This window comes from Onychostoma macrolepis, chromosome 02 (genome assembly GCF_012432095.1).
Source record: "Onychostoma macrolepis isolate SWU-2019 chromosome 02, ASM1243209v1, whole genome shotgun sequence".
Lineage (NCBI taxonomy): Eukaryota > Metazoa > Chordata > Actinopteri > Cypriniformes > Cyprinidae > Onychostoma > Onychostoma macrolepis.
In genome coordinates, this window is record NC_081156.1 from 27,230,730 (window position 1) to 27,253,531 (window position 22,802).

Genomic DNA, 22,802 nt, shown 5'->3' on the forward strand with positions numbered 1-22,802 from the left:
AATTTCACATTAGGGCAAAAGATTACCCCTTGTTTTGAAAATCATGTCTCAGCTATACATAATACATTGCTACCCTAATGACAACAGACAATTGACCTTTTTGCATAGAAATATAGCACCAAAGGCCCAAAGTAACCATAGCAACAACTTGGGCACTAACAAAACAAAACTGACCCATCGCAAAGAGCTTGATTGACTGGCGATCTGACCAATCATAATGCTATAATCCGCCATTTTGTCCGACAAACAAATCAGACAGGAGAGTAGATTTATTTAGGTGGACTTAAACTTAAAAAATGGTGTGTATTGATGTCTTTCTGTGGTTCGACATAAAATACGTTCTGATGTTCATTCATGTTCATTTCATGCTTTAAGTAAATATGAAAAGACGGTCACGTGCCGCATGAGTCGGTACAGTGATCTGACACAACACAATGAAGAGTTTGAATTTCTTATTAAAAAAATAACAAAATTTTAGAGCTGAGACCATGTTTCATACCGGAAGAAATGAAGACAGTACTTCTGATATGAAACAAAAGTCTGGGAAAATAACAGCTCTCTGAAAAACCAACAAGCTCATCACTCTGACACACTTAATTTTGCCGGTTGACGTTATCTTTTGCGCTTGTAGAATCAAAAATATTTTTCTTCATACAATATTGAGTTGATATTTGTGTTTTATCACAGTTTAATCATAATGAATTCTCCTGATGGACACTCATGGCATTTGTTATTAGTTTATCCATATGCTTTTAGTTCGCTACATGATTAGTTTATCCATACCCGTCTTGGATGGTTTTGATTACAAAAAATAAACGGACAGTTTATTAGCCACATTTTTTTTAGAGGATTTTATAATACTGAAGCTAAAGAAAAATTTGAGGTTATTTGTTTAAATATTTCAGGTCGTCTCTCCTTTTATCTCCCTTCATCTCTCTCTCTCTCTCTGTGTCTCTTGTCTCTGGGTTGACTGGGTTCATGTATGACTGCCTTTGGGCCTTAGTAACGGTCGCCAAGCCTCTGATCCCATAGCAACCGGTCACTTGGTTTTGTAAGGCAGAAGGAGAGGAGAGGACACACACACACACACTTAACACACATATCAAACCAAATGTAACACTCCTACAGTTCTGACGGATGCACTGACTATGGCCTACACAGTTCTCTATCTGTTCCCTACAGTTTAAAGAATAATGAGTTCTGCAAATCAAAACCTAAATGTAAACTACAGCTCTGTTTCTAAAACCAGATTTAAGTTCCAGTGGGAAACTATCAGAGAAAATACAGACCGTTCAGAACCCTGGAGCGATATCCGTGAAAGAAAGCTTATATTTTCATCACTTTCACACATAACATACATGAATGAAACGGGCGCCAACATCAACATTAACACCTGATTGGATATGGAGGTAACCATGGATACCGGTCTTGCCTAGCAACAAGCTTGAATGCATACGTTGTAAACCCCGCCTACCTGACAGAACGCACATACCTGCACATTCGCACACACATACCTGCACATGCTCGCTCACACACACACAGTCTCTCATTTGTCACTATCCACCCACCTCTTGTTTTTTCTTCCTGTTTACGCCCCCATGATCCCCCCAGCCCGAATCAGCAGGGTCCCTGGAGGGAAAATTGCTGCCTGTCATTGGCTGCCTGCATCTCCATGGTGACGCAGCTGCAGCTGTGCTCATGCAAACGGCAGAGAAACACAGTGTGTGTAAATCTCGTTCCAGCCTATAATGGTGTCAGATAAATTGAGATGAGAGTTCACTCCAGTCACCTGTGCAGGTGTGTTTAGTTACACTAAAAATAGGCCGCAGCATATATTACGCCCAATCTACAGCATGTCAGCTCAATTCTAGATTCAGGCTCAAACTAAAAGCTCCTGAGGGCTGCATCCTAAAGAAAATATGTTTCAGTTTGTTCGGCGGTTGCCCTTTCATTGCTCAGCAGACTTAAAGAGTTAAAGGAAAATTACAGGTTAAGTTAAGCTCTTGTAGTGGCTTGTAATTACCACAAAATAAAAAATAAAAAGCACAAATCTGGGTTACAGTGAGGCACTAACAATGAAGGTAAATAGGGCCAATCTGTGTCAAAATATATAAACTATGTGTGTTAACCCCCTGATGCTACTCGTGTGCCAGTCAAAAATGACTTTTTTCCCCCCAATTGAAATAAATGTACTATATTTTAGTTTTTTCTTTGTATTTTTAGAGGATTTAATTAAATTATATTTATGGTATAGTTATGACACATTTATTACCTGTTAAATACTTAGCATAGACCTGAAAATTAAATTTCCAAGTGAAACTTATAAATCTTGAATGCTTTGGAGCTTTTTGAGATTGGTCCTCTTTTTAAGAAACCAAAAAGACAAATTATGAAAAAAGTTACAGAAGTTTATTATTATGAGAAATGCACAAAAATATTTTTTAATTTGATGTGAAATACATATTTTCCAAAACATTTTTTATTCTAAAATTGCATCAAAATCAAAGCCGTATATCTAAAGTTGTGTTCCAAATTTGAGGTTGATATCTTAAAAAGAGCTTTCAGCGAGATTTAGTTTGGGTACAGTACCAAACGTTTCCAGATAAAATTTGCTTTCAATTAATTTCCAGTGTGGTTGTTTTTAACCACAAACAGAACAATGTGACTATTTTCTTTTTTTCAGGAACATTTAACTTTTTTAAATTATGCTCATGATTTTTTTTTCCACATAGTGTGCCAAAACCTTTACCAAATTTCATACCATTCAAGTCAAAAATTCTACAAAATAAAATCAACACGAATCACTTGCTAAATCAATCACTCAATAAATTAATTAATTAATGCCTGCAAATCTTTTCTAAAGTTATATAAAATTCAACAAGCTGTTTTGACAATGCAAGGCCATAAACCCTAAAAGGACTGCAAAAATTATTTATAATTTAAAAAATAACACAAAAATAAACACAAATGACAAAAGCAATGCACTTTTTTTCCCTGTAATTTACATTATACTACAAATGCTGTTGATTGAGTTTAAAGGATTAGTTCACCCCAAAATTAAAATTCTGTCATAATTTACTCACCCTCATGTTGTTCCAAGCCTGTAAGATTTTTTCAATGAAACATAAAATAAGATAATCTAAAAAATGCTGGTAACCATTTTGGTTATCATTTACTTCCATTGTTGTTAGACAAACCTTGAATTTATAGAGGCCTGTTTTAGAGTGTTTTAATATTTTCTCACATTAAAGAATTAGTGATTGTTTGACAGCTGTGAAGCTCAGATTTTCCAAAACTTTTCTGCTTTTCTTAAAGGTTTAGCCCAAAATAAACAAATCAAAGATGACAGTTTGACACATCAGTGCCTAGAGAACTGCCTGATGTATACCTAATATAGGAGATGGCAGAAGATGGAAGTTGTCTTGTGTGTTCAGATGAGGCAGGTCAAGTTCACACATTCATAGGCTGCTATGGCCAGGGGTGTAGAAATGATTTCTAAAAATGTTGGGAACACATTTAGCCACGGATCTTTGGGCACAAAATCCTATCTTGCTTTTTATGCACAAGTGTTTCAGAAATTAACAAGCACCCTAAAAAGGACCAAATCACCACAAAGCACCATAAAAATAGTAAAAATAAAAATACATCTTATGCATTATATTTTAAATCATCCAAAGCCATACAATAGCTTTGTGTGATAATTAATATTAAGGTGTAAAAATCCCAAAGCTTCAATGAATGTGGAGTCTCTTCTTATATTAAAAAATAAAAATAAATAGATAAATAAAATCTTAATTATTTTCATTTTTATCAACAAGAGTTTATTTTAATTATATATTATTTTAATTAATATTATGTATCCATATTTTTATCTGTAGATTTTTCCTATTTTTTTGTTTGAAAATTAATAAATAGTTCACAGAAATGAGAAAATCTGTCTCATAGCTCTCAAATATCATTTAAGCTTTCACATATTCAAACTTCAAACCTTTTGTTTTAATTTTAAGGTGTTTATGTCTGCAGTCTGCACAAAATTTCCAACTAAATTTCACATTTTGTGTAGAAAGAACAACATTTTACAATTATGGAACGACACGGTGTTTAGTAAATTATGACAGAATTTTGTTGTTCCTTTAACGACCCAATGAAATTTATTTACTATTAAAAAAAAAAAAAAAAAAAAAGTTTAAGAAGGATATATTTAAGGGTCTGTCCCTTTTTTAGCCAATAACCATCACAGTCATAATTTGCTACTTGCTTGCAGGGGACCTTAAAATATAATGACCATCTCCTGAAAAACCAGCAGGACAGTTATGATGAACACCTCACCTACATTAAACATATCCTGTCTTCAGCCCATTCTAACTGAAGAGTATTTAAATATTCATAAGGTTTCATGAATAATGCAGTACCTGGGTGGTGATCCAGGCTGCTGGGAGGCTGATGGGAGTTCAGCTCCTCCCTCCTCCTATCACAGGAAACATGACAATTGATTCTGAATTTGTGATTAAGAATGTTATATAGAATGATCAATATGGACTGCCATCTGCTGGAATACACACACATCCACAACAGCTGCTCACTGGTGGGGGAGGGGCTCTCACTGTTGTTGCCAAGCAACAGCAGATACACCATTCTCAGGATTGTGACTGTATGGGGGAAACGAGAGAGAGTTGAAAATAAAATGAATACTTTTGTGCAGGTAAACAAGTGAATGGTCAGTTGTGACCAGGTTGTGACACCTTATGTGAAGAAAATATTGCTTTAACCAATTTCTGCATGTGTCTATATAGAAATTGGCTTTCAAAAATAAACCTTTCCTCAGAAATATCCACTGAAAGGATAATAAAAGTGCGACAACTAGCCTCAGTCACTTCACTTATACATTTTCTTGTAGATATTAACTTAAAGGAATAGTTCACTCAAACAATTCTGTCATTAATTCATTAAAATCGTTACTATGTTTCTGTGCCTTGACCGTGATAGTACCCTTGCTGTCTATGGAGGGTCAGAGAGCTCTCGAATTTCATCAAAGATATCAATTTTTTTTTATGGGTAAAGTCTTATGGGTTTGGAACAACATGAGGGTGAGTAATTAATGACAGAATTTTCATTTTTGGGAGAACTATCCCATTAAAATATCGAGCAAAATTCTTGACGGACATGTTGTGTGTCAACTAACAGTGTGTGAGCATCCAGTGCTGAGGAAAAATCTGCAAACTGTTCACAGATGGCTTGTCAAGTAACAAACCCATCTTCATTCCACACACACACACACCCTACAGTGCCACAGCTGAGGTCGTATTTGTGCCAGTTTTCAGGCATTTTAACTCTTTGATCTTTGAACGATAATATCAACCCCCCTTCTATTTCTCTCTCTATTTTCCCATTCTCACATATACACTTTATCACTCAACATCAAAGCTTTGCACTGTTCACCGTGGCAACCGCCTCCATTCAATTTGATCCCTCAGTTAAACAAAACAGCAGGAGAATCACAAGATCCCTGATTGGCTGTCAAGAGAGTGACAGGAGTGATGTGATTATTAGCCCCGCCCACCCGTCAGAAATAACAGTCGGAAGAAGCGCGTCCGACTGACAAGACGAGGAGATCTGTTTCCATGGAGACAACACCTACGTAGGGAGCGTGGGAAGAAGAAAAACGAGAGAGAAAAACCCAGTTGAAACATTACATCAATTCAGTAAATAATCAAATAAATTATAATTTACTATACTACGTAATTAAAATGTTCTTTACTACTATTAACAATTAGTACTATTAAGAGAGAGATTCTACTACACACATGCACACAGATTGACTCGCTGTGTTTCTTCAGTTATTTGATCGGTGGTGCAGGCACAACTAATACTGAGTCAACATCGCCCTCTACAGGACAGACCTGCACTGCCACCTTTATGTGTGTGTATAATGCTTGTATAAAATATAAATGTTATATGTGACCCTGGACCACAAAACCAGTCTTAAGTAGCACGCACGGGTATATTTGGAGCAATAGCCAACAATACATTGTATGGGTCAAAATGATCGTTTTTTCTTTTATGACAAAAATCATTAGATATTAAGTAAAGTTCTTGTTTCATGAAGATATTTTGTAAATTTCCTACCGTTAATATATGAAAACCTAATTTTTGATTAGTAATATGCATTACTAAGAATTCATTTGGAGAACTTTAAAGGCCAGTTTCTTAATATTTAAATTTTTTGCACCATCAGATTCCAGATTTTCAAATACTTGTATCTCGGCCAAATATTGTCCGATCCTAACAAACTATACATCAATGGAAAGCTTATTTATTCTCAATAAAATAAAATAAAAAAAGAGACCCTTATGACTGGTTTTGTGGTCACATATATTCAGAATAACTTAATACGTAACTTAAAAACTATTTTTTAAATTAATATAATTTAATTCAATTAACCTAAGGCTATGTGGGCCAGGAGCCCAACCTCGTTTAAAGAAGCAGTCAATAAATCTTCCAGCTTTGACACGTCACATACCTTCATTGGAAAATCCTTGACAATCTTCATCATTCTCGATTGTTTGTATTGAGGCATGAGAAAATTCTCTCAATGCAACTTCATGCTTCATCTGTAAAAGCATTTGTCTCTGTAATAATGTATATAATCCTGGTGTTTATAATCTAAAAATCGAAACATACGAAGCTAAACAAAAGGTAAAACAGTAGTAAAAGTGTAGACTGAAAAAGGAATTTGTTATAAACATACCTTAATTCGGCGTTGAACATTCCTAATAAAGTCAAAACAATAATAGTGCAGTCTGAAATATATTTATGAAATGTTCACGTCATGTCAGGTTTTTTTTGTGATTAGCAGGTTACTACCATTCTGACCTAACAGTCATTTCAAAAAATAAATAAAACAATTCAGTAGCCTAAACATTTGAAGTTATTTAGATACCTCTATGATTACTGTGCTTTTTGTAGCTTATGTATTTAAACATAATAGTAAACTGATAAACAATGTATATGATTAATTATTTTGCGGTCAACAACAACAAAAAAAAAGGCTGCAGATGGGACCATTTTGGTTAGAAGTGTTGAATAAAATCTGGGTTTAGGGATGTTAATAATTCTGAGAGGAATCTCAGTGTTACAATAATTCCGACATAACGTGATGCATCGTCATGAATGTAAACAATCAAACATACAGAGCTTTATTTAAAGGAAGCCCATACCCTTATAAAAAAATTAAACCCCTTTATTGTTTCTCAAATACAAAAGAAATACAAAAAGAAACACAGACAGCAAGAGAGACACTCAGTCAGCGGCAGCAGTCTGAAGTACAGCTCAGTCTTTTGGTTAGGTACGCAGTCTGTTTTCCACGTCCTCTAGGCCAGCTCGCTCTTGTCCGTGACCTCGGCGTGGCTGGTGTCCGAGCCGCCCGGCGCCAGCAGAGTTCTGCGGATGTGGTGGCCCTTCATGATGCCTGAGTTGTTGTTTTCATTGAGGATTTGTTTCTGTTTCTGCCGGTTGAGGGACTGGACCAGGCCGAGCACCACGGCGGCGAGCGAGTACTGGCCCGTGAGCTTCCTCGGCTGCATGATGAGTGGGTTGGGCTGCACGCGGCCCAGCAGGAAGTGCGTACGGATCTTGCCTTCCTGTTCGCTGATGCCCTTCACGTAGATCTCGCCTCGGTATTCGAAGGCGAAGCCGCGCTCGTTCAGGATGGCGTACGTCTCCTCTGGGAGCTGGATCTTCCCGCTGACGCCCGTGCTGTCCATGCGACTTGCCAGATTGACCGTTTTCCCCCAAATATCATACTGCGGCTTCTTAGCGCCGATCACTCCAGCCACCACAGAGCCATGAGCCATACCTGAGGAGAGAGACAGCACAGCATGCATCAGCACATCTCACTGTTAAAAAGACTAAATGGTCAAACATGCATTTCAGCTTTCTAATAAAGTAAGCAGTAATAAAAATCCGGTCCCACTTCATATTAAGTGGCCTAAATTAATCATTTGATACAATGCACTTATTGTGTAAATACAAGTTTTTACATTGTAATTGCATTTTAAAAAATACCTTACATCTGTAATTTGTAATCAATTTCTGTAATTACATTTATAATTACACTGTTGAGCCATCCTTTACACCTTGACCACCCTTAAACCTACCCAATAACACCAAACCTGTCCCTAACCTTACCCGTATCCCACTTCAATATCAGCAAAAGTGTTTAGCAATACAATAAGTACATAGTAGTTAATGCCACCTTTATAAAGTGGGACCAAATATCCTCTTCACACTGATTTTGGTCATAATAAATAAATCATTCAAGACAGACCTGAGGTTGTCAAGTAATAGTGTGGGGCTTCTTTAGAAGCCTCAAATTTATAATTTTAATTAATTTATTAATTTAGTAGACTGTTTTATATCATGACAGCCAATTCTTGTGGTAAGAACTGAGTAAAGTCAGCTAAAATAAATAAATAAATAAAAATTGGTAAATAAATTATTAAACATATTTAGAAGGCGATAAGGGCTAGACAAACAGGATAAATTATTTATAATTTTTCTATTTTAATGAATTTTAAAATGTAATTTATTTCTGTGATGCAAAGCTGAATTTTCAGCAGCCATTAGTCTAGTCTTCAGTGTCGCATGTTCCTTTAGAAATCATTATCATTATCATTATGATACGCTGATTTGGTAAAAATAAAACCTTACTGACCACTTACTCACACTTTTGAATGGCAGTCTACAGTCTATTTTTTTTAGATGCCTTTGAGATAAAAAATAATACTAACACTAATAAAAAGTTTTCAGCATGATTTTAAAATAAATCACATGGTGAAAAACTCCATTACCCATGATCCTGAAAGGACACTGACCAGTCAGAGAAGTAACCATGGAAACAGGAATAGTGACTGCCCACTCCCACAAAGCATTGCAAATGACAAAATTGAGTCTCCTTAAAAGCTCAAATATCTTTTGCAATAATATTTTGTAAATACAATTTCCATCAAAAAATTGATTTTTTTTCCTCTCCATTGTTTGGATTCAAATTAAATTGTAATATTGTGAATCACCTCAGAGCTGATTTTGATTCACGGCTTTGAATCTTTATTAAAAATGTTACAAACAAATTAAAACAAACAGGAAAAATACTTCCGGAATCAAGGCTGATCAAAAAGTGGGCAGTCACTGTTGCGTTCCAATCTCACTTTCAAATGTTTTTTTGAATTATTTGTTTGAATCATTTGACTCTTACCGATTCTGAGCTGGAAGTTGTTAAACGAATGTTTGTTGATCTCCTGAATGCTTTCATTCAGAGCAATGGCGAAATCGGCCAGTGCGCACAGATGCCCCCATTTATCCTCACATTGCTATGGTGACACACATATAGAAAGATAAGTACATAAACTACACCCTTTTTAGATTTTAAACTACAAACACTATAGGCTTATAAGACATCAGATGCATTAGTGTGTAGGTTTCTGTAGGTGTGTGTGTGTGTTTTCATACTTGTTTCTCAGGAGACAGTCCTGACACGGCCATGTATGTGCTGCCGATGGTCTTTATCTTCTCGATGTCCTGAAATCGCTCCTCCCCCAGCAGCTGCAGAGAGACAATCTTTCAGATATGACAGCCTACATACGTAGCATTAAACATTCATCAGCAGCTTCTGAGCAGGTGTGATGGATCTGTGTTTCTTAGAGATAATCACTAATATTAAAGGGATAGTTCAGCCTAAACTGACAGTTCTGTCATTATTTACTTACCCTCGTTTCGTTACAAACCTATATGCTGTGATTTTAGTCATGATGAACTGTAATTGAATATGTTTGGATCAAAATGGGAGTGGGTAAATATTGACAGAACTGTCATTTATTGGTGAACTATGCCTTTAAATACGTGTATGTTTGTGCTGGTAGAATTCTGACCTCATCAAAATCAGCGATGATCTCGTTGAGCAGCCGCAAACACTCCACACCCTGATTATTCATCTCAGTCTGCGAGTAAAAGTCAGCAAAGCCTGGAATGGAGGCGAACATCACTCCCACCGTGTCATATGACTGCGAGTAGAGCTCCTACGGATGGAGATCACATGTTAGAAACCTCCTAGCTGGAATAAGGTCGACTTCAGAGTTTGCTTCTATTTGACACAAATGAGCTTTAAATCAACAGATGTGAATACATATAGAAATGCGGGTCCAGTGAACTTCAGAACAATAATACAGTGTGTGTGGTATATGCAGCATGGGGTGACTTTTTAAAACTCTCCACTAGAGGGCAGTGTTGCTTTATAACAAACACACTTGATTGACTCATAAGAACAGAAGGCAGAACAGATGCATCTGATAAGGCTGATGTCTGATATATAATGCCAACAAAACACATACACCATACAAAAAGCATGGTTTACACATATTTTGTTATAAATTGTGCAATACAGTGTGTTTATATATATATATATGTTTTTAAGGGAGTCTCTTCTGCTCATCAAAGCTGTATTTATTCGATCAAAAATACAGAAAAAAACATTAATATTGTGAAATCTTATTGCAAATTCTAATATTGGTTTCCTATTTTAATATAATTTAAAATAGAATTTATTTCTGTGACGCAGCGCTGAATTTTCAGCATCATTACTCCAGTCTTCAGTGTCACATGATCCTTCAGAAATCATTCTAATATGCTGATTCATTATGAGTGTTGAAACTGTTGTGCTGCTTCATATTGTTTTTTGGAACGTGATACTTTTTTCTTTGATTCTTTGATGAATACAAAGTTAAAAAGAGCAGCATTTGTTCAAAATTGAAATATTTTGTAACAACATAAGTCTTTACTATGACTTTTTATTCATTTAACACATCCCTCCTGAATAAAATAATTAATTTCTTAAAAAAAAAAAAAGAAAAAATGTCCTGACCCCAAACTTTTGAATAGCACTGTATATTTTAACACAAAATTTATTTTTTAAATAAATGCTGTTCTTTTTAACTTTTTATTAATCAGAGAATCCTAAAAAAAATATAAATATCACAGGTCCAAAATAAAAAATATGAAGTAGCACAACGGTTTCCAACATTAATTATAAATCAGCATATTAAAATGATTTCTGAAGGACCATGTGACACTGAAGACTGGAGTAATGATGCTGAAAATTCAGCTCTGATCACAGAAATAAATTACATTTTAAAGTATATTAAAATATAAAACTGTTATTTTAAATTGCAATAATATTTCACAAAATAACTTCTTTTTTTTTCTGTATTTTTGATCAAATAGATACAGCCTTGATGAGCAGAAGAAACTTCTTTAAAAAACATTCAAAATCTTACTGATCCCAAATTTAGGGTGGCAGTGTATATATATATTAAATTAATTTCATATTAACAATGTTATATTTCATTAATGAATAATAAAATATAATAAATACATTTTTATATATAATTACCCATCTTAAAAACAAAGAAGTGTCGCAAAAAAAGTGTTGCAATAGCTACCTGCAGGTTTTTGTTACTTGCAATTAAATAAATGGTAAAAAAATAAAATAAAATAATAATAAATAAGATATAAAAAGTTGTTTCAATTGATTTCTGCCAAATGTTGCCAAAAACGAATTAAATGACAACAACAACAAAAAATTACCATAAAAATGGAAAATATAAAAAATGAATTCAAAATATTAAAAACTGCAATAGTTTCTCAGTGACACCAAAAGTAACACCGCTGACAAAGTTAATATTTGATATATAATGCCGATACAACAAATACACATATATTATAAAATGTTATTACCGGTAATTATATTATGCAATATATTTTAATAAATTATTATGTATTAACATGTTATATTTTATTAATGCTAATATACTATAATATAATATATTATAATTAGTCTTAGTCTTTTATTTATATAGCACCATATAATTACAATGTTCATTGTCCAAGGTGCTTTACAATTCAAAGATAAAACTAAATACCAACAAAAAGAAAACAATAAAACCCTAAAACACAGTTAAAAGAAGAAAAAACAAAAGGCCACATATATACACATCATTTAAAAGCAAGAGAGAAAAAGTAGTCTTTAAGTTTATGCATGAAAATGGACAAAGTGGGTGCGGATCTAATGTGTTGTGGTAAACTATTCCAAAGATTGGGACCGGCTACCTCAAACGCTCTATCACCCCTCTGTTCAAATCTAGATCTTGTCACATTTAGTTGAATTTGATTCGCAGACCTAAGCAATCTGGAGGGCTGATGAATCGAAATAAGGTCAGAAAGGTATGTAGGAGCATAGTTAAACAAATATAAGTATGTTAAAATCAACCCTATATCTTACAGGCAGCCAATGGAGGGAGGCAAGTACTGGGTAATGTGCTCCCGCTTACGTGCGCGTCAATAACCTCGCAGCAGAGTTCTGTACTAACTGCAAACGTGAAAAGACAGAATGACCAAGATAAAGTGAATTACAGTAGTCCAGCTGTGATAAAATTAAAGCATGAATAATCTTTTTTGTGTCCATAAAATTAAGAATATTAGAGGATACAATACACCCCAAACATTCAGCATCGCACTGATACGCCCCACTGACGCATGATGTACTGCTGAGCGATCATACGTATAAAAAGTCAGTGACTGCTGAAGACAAGTGTAGAAAACAGGTAATAATACAGTTAATAAGTGTTAGTCACTGAACTAAATTACTGCAGTGCCCTTTAAGAGTGGCAGGTTTTGAGAGCAAGACAGTGTATGTGTGCGTGTGTGAGGGAGAGGGATCATTTTCTCATCTTAATAATAGCAGAGAGTGACGTAAATTATAGTTCACAAGCGCAGACACACACACACACACACACATACACATTTAGCGTCAGCAGTTAAATCATGCCTCAATACTCCACCTGATTATAAATGAATGGGATAATTAAAGCAACTCAATACCTCTCTCTCTCTCTCTCTCTCTCTCTCTCCCACACACACATACACAAGCTTAATGGATGCATTTTTTATCTGCGAGTTATACAGCTCCATTATTTAGCCTCCCTATTGTCTGATTGACTGACAGCGGAACATTCCAGAAATAAACAGAGGAGTCACGTCAGGACAAGAGAGCACATAAACACACAGCTCGCCTTTACAAAAAGAAAGAAAGGAAAGAAGGAAGAAAGAAAGGAAGAAATGAAAGATAGAAGGATGAAAGGAAGGAAAGAAAGAAAGGTAGGAAAGAAAAAGAAAGAAAGAAACTAGCAAAACAAAAACATGACTGCCATAAGATAAACAATCTATGTTAAAGAAAGTATCAATGTATTTCGACAAGCTCAGTAAAAAAAGAAATACAAGTTCAGTGTAATTAAAAAAATTGATTTAACCCAATATAAACTACCGTTCAAAATATTTTTTTTAATGTTTTTAAATCATAAGTCTCTTATGCTGAAATTATTTAAAAAATAATATAACAATGATAATATTACAGTATAACATTACATTAAACAGTAAAAACAGTAATATTGTGAAATATTATTATAATTTTAATATATTTTAAAATGTTTTATAATTATAATTTATTCCTGTGATGGGAATACTGTATTTTCAGCATGGTTAATAAAGTTTTCAGTTTCACATGATCTTACAGAAATCATTTTACTATGCTGACATAGCCACGGAAACATATTTTATCTGGGGGGTGCTGGGGGGCGGGGCTTGATGTGGCAGGGCGGGGCCACGGTGGGGGATTTTTGACAAAATCCTATAAACAGCCCAAACTCTTATAGATTAACATACAAATGAAGATGTAGCCTATATGCGAACCAATATATATTTGTACTTTTGTAATTTTAGTTCAAGAATTTTTTCTTTAATATTTATATTATTTAAGGGGATTTTATTAAATATCAACATCGCTGATACGCAAAAGTTTTGGTCAATGCTCTTTATCGAAATTCTCTCTCGAATTTATCAGAAACAACAAAGTGCAGATGTAGCCTACCTACGTGCGATGTAAGAGATTAATTCATCATACACTGCAGACAACATCACTGATTATAGCTTATAGTTTTTTTAGAGTGCTTACACTCACACTTCAGTAATATTCTTTGATAATGTAAATGCTCTTTGTTCGCTGTATAATTTGTTCGTTGTTTGAATAATAGTGGACATGCGCGTTATAATTAAACTTAAAATGTTTTTTTATTAAGCGTGATCAGGTTAAATTCAAATTCAGTCTTATTAAAATATTTTGTCATAATATGGATAGCCTACTTGCCTAAAACGTTATGATGTGCGTAGTTAGATTAAATTAGGCTACAGATTAGACTACAGTGGTTTGAGTGCGTTTGACCAGAGACTAGAGCGCAATTAAAGAGCAGTGCTTATTGACGGTGGCCGTCTTGAGAAGCGTGAAAGCGTGAAAACAGCTCATAAAAAAATGACGAGGATGTGAATGGTTTTTACAAATTACGGTAATATCGCGTGAACATTCACATGAAATTCTGTCACTGTGAGAGGGAGATGTAGGGACGCGCGCAAGAAAAATACAGCCGAACTAGGCTATATATTTTTGGTCAGTTTAATAAATAATCACAAAAATTAAGTATTTTGGGGATGATCGGGGGGGCAAAAGGAAAATATCAGACCCGGTCCTGCGGCGGGGGGTGCTACAGCACCCCTAGTTCCCGCGGCCATGTATGCTGATTTGGGGCTCAAGCAACATTTCTTATTATTATCACTGTTTAAAACATTTGTGCTACTTCATATTAGATTTAGTAGAAATAGAAATCTTTTGTAAGATTATATATGTTTTACTGTCAACTTTGGTCAGTTTAATACATCCTTGCTGAATAAAAGTATTCAATTATTCAAAAAAATAAAAATAAATAAATAAATAAATAAATAAATAAATAAATGAACAAATAAATAAATTTGAATGGTAGTCTGTGTGCTCTGTGTTTTTAAAACAACGCGACATTAACCTACCATCATGCTAAAGTCACACTCAACTGAAATCAATATAACTACAGAGTTGTTACCTGTGCAGAACATTCCAGATCACTTATAACTTTTGAGGTTATGGGATAGTAAGGATGCTGTCTATTTGGGCAGTTCACTAGATTTTGGAACAGAGTTACAGACTTCACCTGTCCGTTTAGTATAGTCTTGTTTTGTCATGTATATTAACTATTCACTTGTATAACTTGCTTAATTACTATTGACTACCGTAGTTAACTGTCATGTCAATAAAGCACAATAAAGAAGAGAGAGAGTGAAAGTGTCAGTAATTCATCCTCTCCTCCTCACATGTTCTTGCTGTTTAAGTGCTGCCATGCTTTTCCTGTCAGACTAAAGGAGTGAGACACCCAGATCCATTCTGTCTCTCTACCTCATTGTCTCTGTCTTTCTCCAGGAAGTGGCGTGCGACATGGCTGGGGAGAATGTTCCGGAGCATGTTCTCATTGTGTTCACGCAGCTCTCGCATCTCATTTATCTCTTCCTTCGCCTGTACACGCCACAGGAAGTCCAGACGAGCGGTATACTCCAGCTGAGAGACAGAGAGAATAAAAGCTAGTCAGAACTAAAAAGCATCACAAGATACATTAAATCAACACAAACAAGCAAAAACACAGGACAGCCAACCAGTGTTGCAGCCCTATACAGTTATTTTACAAAGCATTCATCAGGCTCACACAGCCCTTGGCTGAGAAAGATTGCCATATTCTACGGCTGTACAGGTCAGAGAGAAGCTCAATATCTGCCCAGATACACACATATCATCTGATCACACTTCAAGACTGAATGTCTGTCTGCACAACTGCAATGAATATTATGAATTTCCCCCCGCTACTAAACTCAGAACAGATAGACAGTGAGGGACAAAAAATATGAATAACATAAAATATATAGCAGGAAGTCTCTTATGCTTACCAAGGCTGCATTTATTTGATCAAAATACAGAGAAAACAGTAATGCTGTGAAATATTATTACAATTTAAAATAACTGTTTTCTATTTCAATATATTTTAAAATGTAATTTATTCCTGTGATGCAAAGCTGAATTTTCAGCATCCATTATTTTAGACTTAAGTGTCACATAATGCTTCAGAAATCATTGAAAATATTTATTTGCAATTTGTAAATTGGTGCACGTGTTTATACACATATTTACTGTCACTTTCAACCAATTTAATTTGTCACAGTTGAATAAACTGTACTATCCTTAAACCTTTGTTTTATATATATATAAGAAGAAAAGGCTTTAAGTATCAAAGAAGAGAGAGACAAAAAATGGGTATATCTAATAACTGTCTGCAATACTAGACAGAAAAAAATGCAAATACACACTCAGCAAACACAATCCAGTCACTGGGAAAAAAAAGACACAAAAATCCTAGCAACCAGAGGAGGAAAGCATCTGTAGGTAATCAACGATAGGAAAGATGCAGAGAGGTGCACTTTCTTCTTAAATGTGGAAAATGACTCATAATCAGAAAAAAAAAATATACAAATGCTTTATAACACTGATTCCAAATGTCCTTATGGTTCATCTTTTAAAAAATATTTTTACGCTATAAGTGCTTTAGCCAATTTTTGTATGTGTGATTTTGGCTCATTGCTCCATGCAGATTTGCTCCGGTTTGTTGAGGTTAATCAGACTTCATTTTCAAACAGTGCCATATTCTCAGTTGAATTATACTAGTCTTTAACTAGGCCACTGTAGGTTATTCACATTTTTGTTTTTGAACAAATTAATTAAAAAGTGAATTTGGCTTTGGGATCATCGTTCTGCTAAAAACATCAGGTTTTTGGCAGACTTCTCATCTATTCCTCCCACTGATTTAAGCTAATGCCCAGCCTCAAGGGTGCAAGATGCCACAGCCTCGTTACCAAACTACACTGAACGAATAACTGGTTTTACATTTGGACAGCCCATATAAATGGAATTTCTTTTGGTTAAGTTGGCTCTATTTACAACTGGTATAAAGATTCATCTCGGGTGATCTGATCAAGTGGTCAGCCGATACATTTTTGCTGTTTATATCTGGACAAGTGTCTCAGATGTGTCTCCTGTGTGAATTCATGTGTGAATAAAGTCAACATTCAGGTGTGTATCACTTGCTGGCCTAGGACTTCTTTAGAGCTTTTAAAGTCTCTGTCTTTATTTTGAACAGTGATATGTGGGACAATCTGCATCTGGGTCATTTCTACTTCCTGGTAACTAAACCAGTAGAGCCTTGTGCCCTCTGCCCAATTTATGCATTTGCTCTACTCCATTTAACTTTCTTTAGAACACTCAGTCTACATTCACAGCTGTCCTTCACATTCACAAGATGAATCATGATTCCTCATCTGGGACTATCAGAGCAATATAAAACATCACACTAAAATAATTACGTTTCAGTGCTTTGAAATGTCACAGACAGTTTAATGAGGGTTTAAGATTTTCTCCTTCAATCTAAACTCCAACTTTACTCTCTTAAAAGGACAAAGTACGCCACCATTCAAAAGTTCGAGGTCAATCAATTTTTTAAATGCTTTTGAAAGAAGTCTCGTAATGCCTAAGGCTGGATTTATTTGATTAAAAAGTATTAAAATTATTATTACAAATATTTTTTACAATTAAGTTTTTTTACATTTTAATACACTTTAAAATGAATTAAGATAAATAAAATTCCAAATTCCAAATCCTGTGAATCTTCACCAGCCATTACTTCAATGTCTTTAGTGTCACATGATCCTTCAGAAATAATATTAATATGCTGATTTGGTGCTCCAGAAACATTTCTTATTAAAATCAATGTTGAAAAACATAAAACGTGACACATTTTGGGAAAACTGTGATACATTTTGCTTTTCTAATTATCTGATGAATAAAAAGTTCAAAAGAACAGCATTTATTTGAAATATAAAATATTTAATGACACATTTTTGATAATTAACGTGTCCTTACCAAATAAAAATATCAATTTCTTTAACGAATAATAATTTTTTTGTCCTTTTTGGAGCTTGACTACTTCTTACAACCATCTACCTCTACTGCATGAAAAAACAGCCAAGATATTCTGAAAGCTAACAATCTTCTTTTGTCCTCAAACAACAAGAGTAGATGATGACATCATTTTTGACATCACTGTTTTATTTCTTTCATACACTGTATGCAGTAAGTACCCTTAAATGCTTTGGCAGTGTCGCGACCCTCTGCGGTACGTCTCGACTCTAACAGGAAGTGAGCTGTGCTGCATTTCTGATATCTTTGTTCATCCTGGCTTCCATTAGCTCTCTTCCAGCCAAAGAGTTCTAACAAGGTCCCCCCTAATTAAGCAGTAACACACGCTCATCTGCATACATTAATATCCAGCTTTAATTGGAACTGTTTCACAAAGGCGTTTGAAAATTGAAAAATTAATTTACTAACAGTCAGGGTGTGATGTAAGTGTTTATGCATGTGTATGAGTGTAAAATGCATGTGTGTGTGTGTGCATTTATTTGTGTATGCTCTCAAAGATGATTTTATGAGGAGTAATTATGCAAGTGGGGCAGACAGGGGTGTGCGACTGTCCGACTGATTATTAAAAACACATCAACAAGACTAACCTCCATTAACCTCTAAAACACATGCACACACATAGAGATGGACGCACACACTCAGACATTAGACAATTAAGGCAGTGTATATCAAGCAAATTACTTTTGACAAAAGCAAACTGTATGAAAAGAGTTTAATACAAATGAGTTTTGGAAGTTTTAGGTGTCTTGGGAGGGCTGGTTTTGAATCTCACTACTGTCTTTAGTGGACCGGGACTTTACCGCTATCAGAACAGTAATTTAAAAGGTTAAAGTCTGGCTGGTGGAAGAGCAGCTGTTACAATAGTGGCTGAAATGAATGCATTGTTTTATCCATGATAAAATGATGAGCTAAGCTCTTCGGTGGTGACGTTCTGGTTCTCAAGCCTCTCACTCAGCAGATAATACAAAGTTATTTTCCTCATGCCTTATTCCCTTGAGCAAGGCATGTACCTGCATTCACAGTTTAATCAAGGGGAACATGTGCTGAATTTACCCCATTTTATTGCCTTTCAGAGCTCAGACGACTCATTGGAGTTCTCCATTTATAGAAAGTATCTACTTTGTTCTAGATATTTCTCCTAAATTCTTTAGAAAGAATAAAGAGACACACTGAAGGCCCTCTTTTTAATCTCAGTTCTGTCTACACTGCAAAAATAACTTCTTTGTATGTTTTTAATTATTTAGTTTTGTTAAAATATCTTTTTTTTTTATGCTTGAAACAAGACTCATTTTCTTGAGAAGCCACAACGCATAATATATAAAGACTTGTTTTCAGAAAATGTATCTTTAATACAAGTCTATTTTGTCTTATTCCACTGATCATTTTTAAAAAGGGGCCCCTAAGGGGACAAAAATATGATATGAGAGGAAAAATTATATTTCAATGCTTTTGTGTTGGCTCACAAAACATTTGAATTCTCTTGCAAAAGTATTGCATTGCCCCAAACTTTGTTTGATCACAAAAGTATTAAAAATCTTCCTCATATTATTTCCATCACAAAAGGTTTGTGAGCATCAAAAAACCACTGAAGTATAATTTTCCTACCATCTCAGTGTTTTTCCCCATTACCATGTCCCATTAGGGGCTTCATTTATTTATTTATTTTTTACTTGTTTTAAACAAATAATTTATAAAAAGTGAATAAAACAACTAGTGAAGTAAGACTCACTTAAAGGGCACCAATTATGCACCTTTTCACAAAATGTAATATAAGTCTCAGGTGTCTCCAGAATGTGTCTGTGAAGTTTCAGCTCAAAATACCCCACAGATAATTTAATACAGCATTTTGAAAATGCCTATTTTGAGTGGAAGCAGAAACAGGCTGTTTTTGTGCATGTCTCTTTAAATGAAAATGAGCTGCTGGTCCCCACCCCCTTTTCCAGAATAGGGCTGTGCCTGTATCTCAGATACTCTGCTAAAAAACATCTGTTTGGTTTTGATTATCATGTATATCGTGCTGAAATCATGCATTTTAAAGCCATATCAATTTAAACTTGAGATATATAGTTGAGCGCTCATAGAAAGCGGCTGTCACACAGCATGTGAGTACTCTCTTTCATGTCTTATTGCACTTAAACTGTCAAATACACACAAGTTTATGTTAAAAACACACATAAGTTACGAAACACAGTCGGTTATATCTGTGAAGTTAAACAGCTGGGATAGAAATCGCATGTTTTTATTAGATCTGTGTATTAAGTGATAGGAGCGTAATATACAGTACCAATACTGCGGTCTATGCTGATAATATAACCCCAACAATAAAATAAAAGCAGAAAATCACTCACTGCTCAACCAGAATAACGTCTATAGCTTTAATAAAAAGACATTTCTTACATGAATGCAGCTTTTAAATGTTCTAGTTTAAAGATAAACATGCCGGATTGTGTGCGGCTCACTCAGGGCAGGGTCTCTGCTAATACGGCACTTTCTGTAAACAGCTGTGGGCGGGGCTCGCAAAATGTGACATCATATTTTATGGATTCTGTGAACGGCTTGTTCTGAGAGACTGATTGATTTATGGGTGAACTGCTTATGATTTTAGCGGGCGGATTCTTTCATTATAGGGTGGTTGTGTACACACACTGCCAACACACATTTATGTTCAAACAACAAGTAAAAGTGAATTTTACATAATAGGTGTCCTGTAAATTTGCGATAAATTGCAGGATAACAAGCATTAATGACTTATGCAGTATTACATCAAGTAATTAACTCGTTTTACACATTTTTAGAAATTTAATTATTTAATTATTATTTAATTAATTAATTATTTTTCTTATGAATGTTTTTAAAGATAATTTTGCAGTATAGAAGCAATTAAACTATTAAATAATTTTAAATAACTTTAAATATACATACAGTAGGCTTCAAAGGATGAGCACCAGTGATGCTTTTGATTAAAAAGTAAATAAAATAAAATATCATTTTAAATTGAATGTTGATTCCCAAATTATCAGTGTGTTCTCAGACCTTTGCACCCCACTGTATATGCAAATAAATGTCTCATTAAAACAACAGCATATGAAAAATAAAGCCTCATAGACACTGACCTGCAGTGACAGAGTGTTTGTTCATTCATCCGACACACACACACACACACACCATGATGAGCATAAATAAAAAATGATCAAATCACTGTCCAAGAAACACACGCCAAGTCCCAATCCATAGGCCAAGCAGTGCCAGTGGCACCACCTGCCTAAATGACACGCTGTTGCCATAGATATGAGGAGGGGAGGGGGCAAATATGGGCAGGGAGTTTATAGCTGGACACAACACATGGCACAAGCACAAAGCATTTCGGTCATATGAGAGACTCCATGCGCCTTAATCAGAGCGGCACCGACACCACACACACACACATCTACAAAAACCCAGCAGCGCTCATTTCTCTTTCTCTCTCACTCATCACCACTCGGACCGGCTCTTTCCCCTGATCTACGGCATCAAAGACAACAATCAGTAGAGTGAACTTAAAAAGCTCCGCACACACGGTGCGTCAGAGAGAGAGCAGGGCTTTTATATATTGACTGTGAGACCTTATGAAGCAGCCAATAACTTGCAGCCGTTTCTTAGAAACGTGACATTATAAAATAGGCACTGAGTGGCCCCTGATCCGCTGTCAGGTTAGTGTTTGTGTGCGTGTCTGCTACCTGTTGGCCGTGGTAGAACACAGCTAAAAGGAACATCGCCATGAGAAGCAGAGACGTTTCCTTGGTTCCCAGGAAGCTTTTGCTGTAACCAGAGAAACAGGACAGAAAGTCTCATGAGTTCTGCAGCATATTTATAATGTCCACAGTGCAGTTAGTTAAGAGAAACATCTGTCATAAATGTCATTAAGAGCCTTGATGATATAATCACAGCGTACACTGTTTGTCAAACACTTATGATATGTTATATGAAAAAACGATTTGTTTGTAAATGGGTCATGAACTGCCTTTTTTTTTTTTATTATTCTGTACTGTTCTCTGAAGTCCACTTATGTTTTTTACATCAACAAACAGAATTTAGATTAATAGGATATTTTCTATCCTGTTTTAACCCCCCTCATCAGAACACTCTGTTTGAATAGGCGTGGTGGATTGTAGACTCAGAAGTAAACGTCCACTGCTATGATTGGCTAATAGTTGTGTGTATGCATCCTGTTGCTGTGATAGGTTAAAAATGCATAAATGACTATGTAATAAAAACAGTTACTCACACTTGTGTGGTGAGACATTACTGTTGGATCCAATACAGCTGGAACAGCATTTTCGTTTAGTTTCAATCTTTCTGAAAATCCTGCGTCGAATTGTGCCTTGTTCGTAATCGAATCCGTGGTAAAATGAAGTGAACAAAGGACCAAGTTCTTACTGACGTCGTCTGGCACTTCATTAAAAATAAAGTTCATCAAATAAAGTTTATCGTTTGTTTTCTGCATAGACCTTCATTCGCCCATCTTGTTATTTACACTACATGTGTGAATCGGTGGGCGGGGCTAAACAGGCAGTGATGTAGAAGCAGGCGTTGATCTTCTTCTGCGGAGGCAGTGCTTATCCACACTATTACATCATAAAGTAGCACAAGCTGTCGTTTTGGCAGACTGGCTTCAATATAAGCTATTTTTAGACTAACAGGAAAATTTTGAGATCTGAAACTTACAGGATGTTTTTATAGCACAATGACCTCTTATATGTCAAAGATCAAGGGAATTTAGATTTTTCAGTTCATGACCCCTTTAAGGTGGTACCTTGTTCAGGATTTGGTTCAGAGG

The 22,802-nt window shown here is 35.2% G+C and overlaps 1 protein-coding gene across 3 annotated transcripts in view; it reads right to left on the minus strand.

Annotated features, from left to right (window-relative positions):
- Window positions 1-6,864: 6,864 nt before the first annotated feature.
- The window catches only part of adcy8 (adenylate cyclase 8 (brain)), a 54,549-nt gene continuing 38,611 nt past the window's right edge, over window positions 6,865-22,802 (minus strand). For 2 of the 3 annotated variants that reach the window (XM_058794240.1, XM_058794231.1), the window contains 6 exons: window positions 21,703-21,784; window positions 15,365-15,523; window positions 9,927-10,073; window positions 9,508-9,600; window positions 9,254-9,368; window positions 6,865-7,855 (listed from right to left, as the gene is read on the minus strand). In XM_058794240.1, coding sequence (XP_058650223.1) covers window positions 7,371-7,855; window positions 9,254-9,368; window positions 9,508-9,600; window positions 9,927-10,073; window positions 15,365-15,523; window positions 21,703-21,784 — 1,081 coding nt within the window. In that variant the 3' untranslated portion in view covers window positions 6,865-7,370. The remainder of the gene's footprint in view (window positions 7,856-9,253; window positions 9,369-9,507; window positions 9,601-9,926; window positions 10,074-15,364; window positions 15,524-21,702; window positions 21,785-22,802) is intronic. The other variant, XM_058794247.1, reaches the window with a different exon arrangement.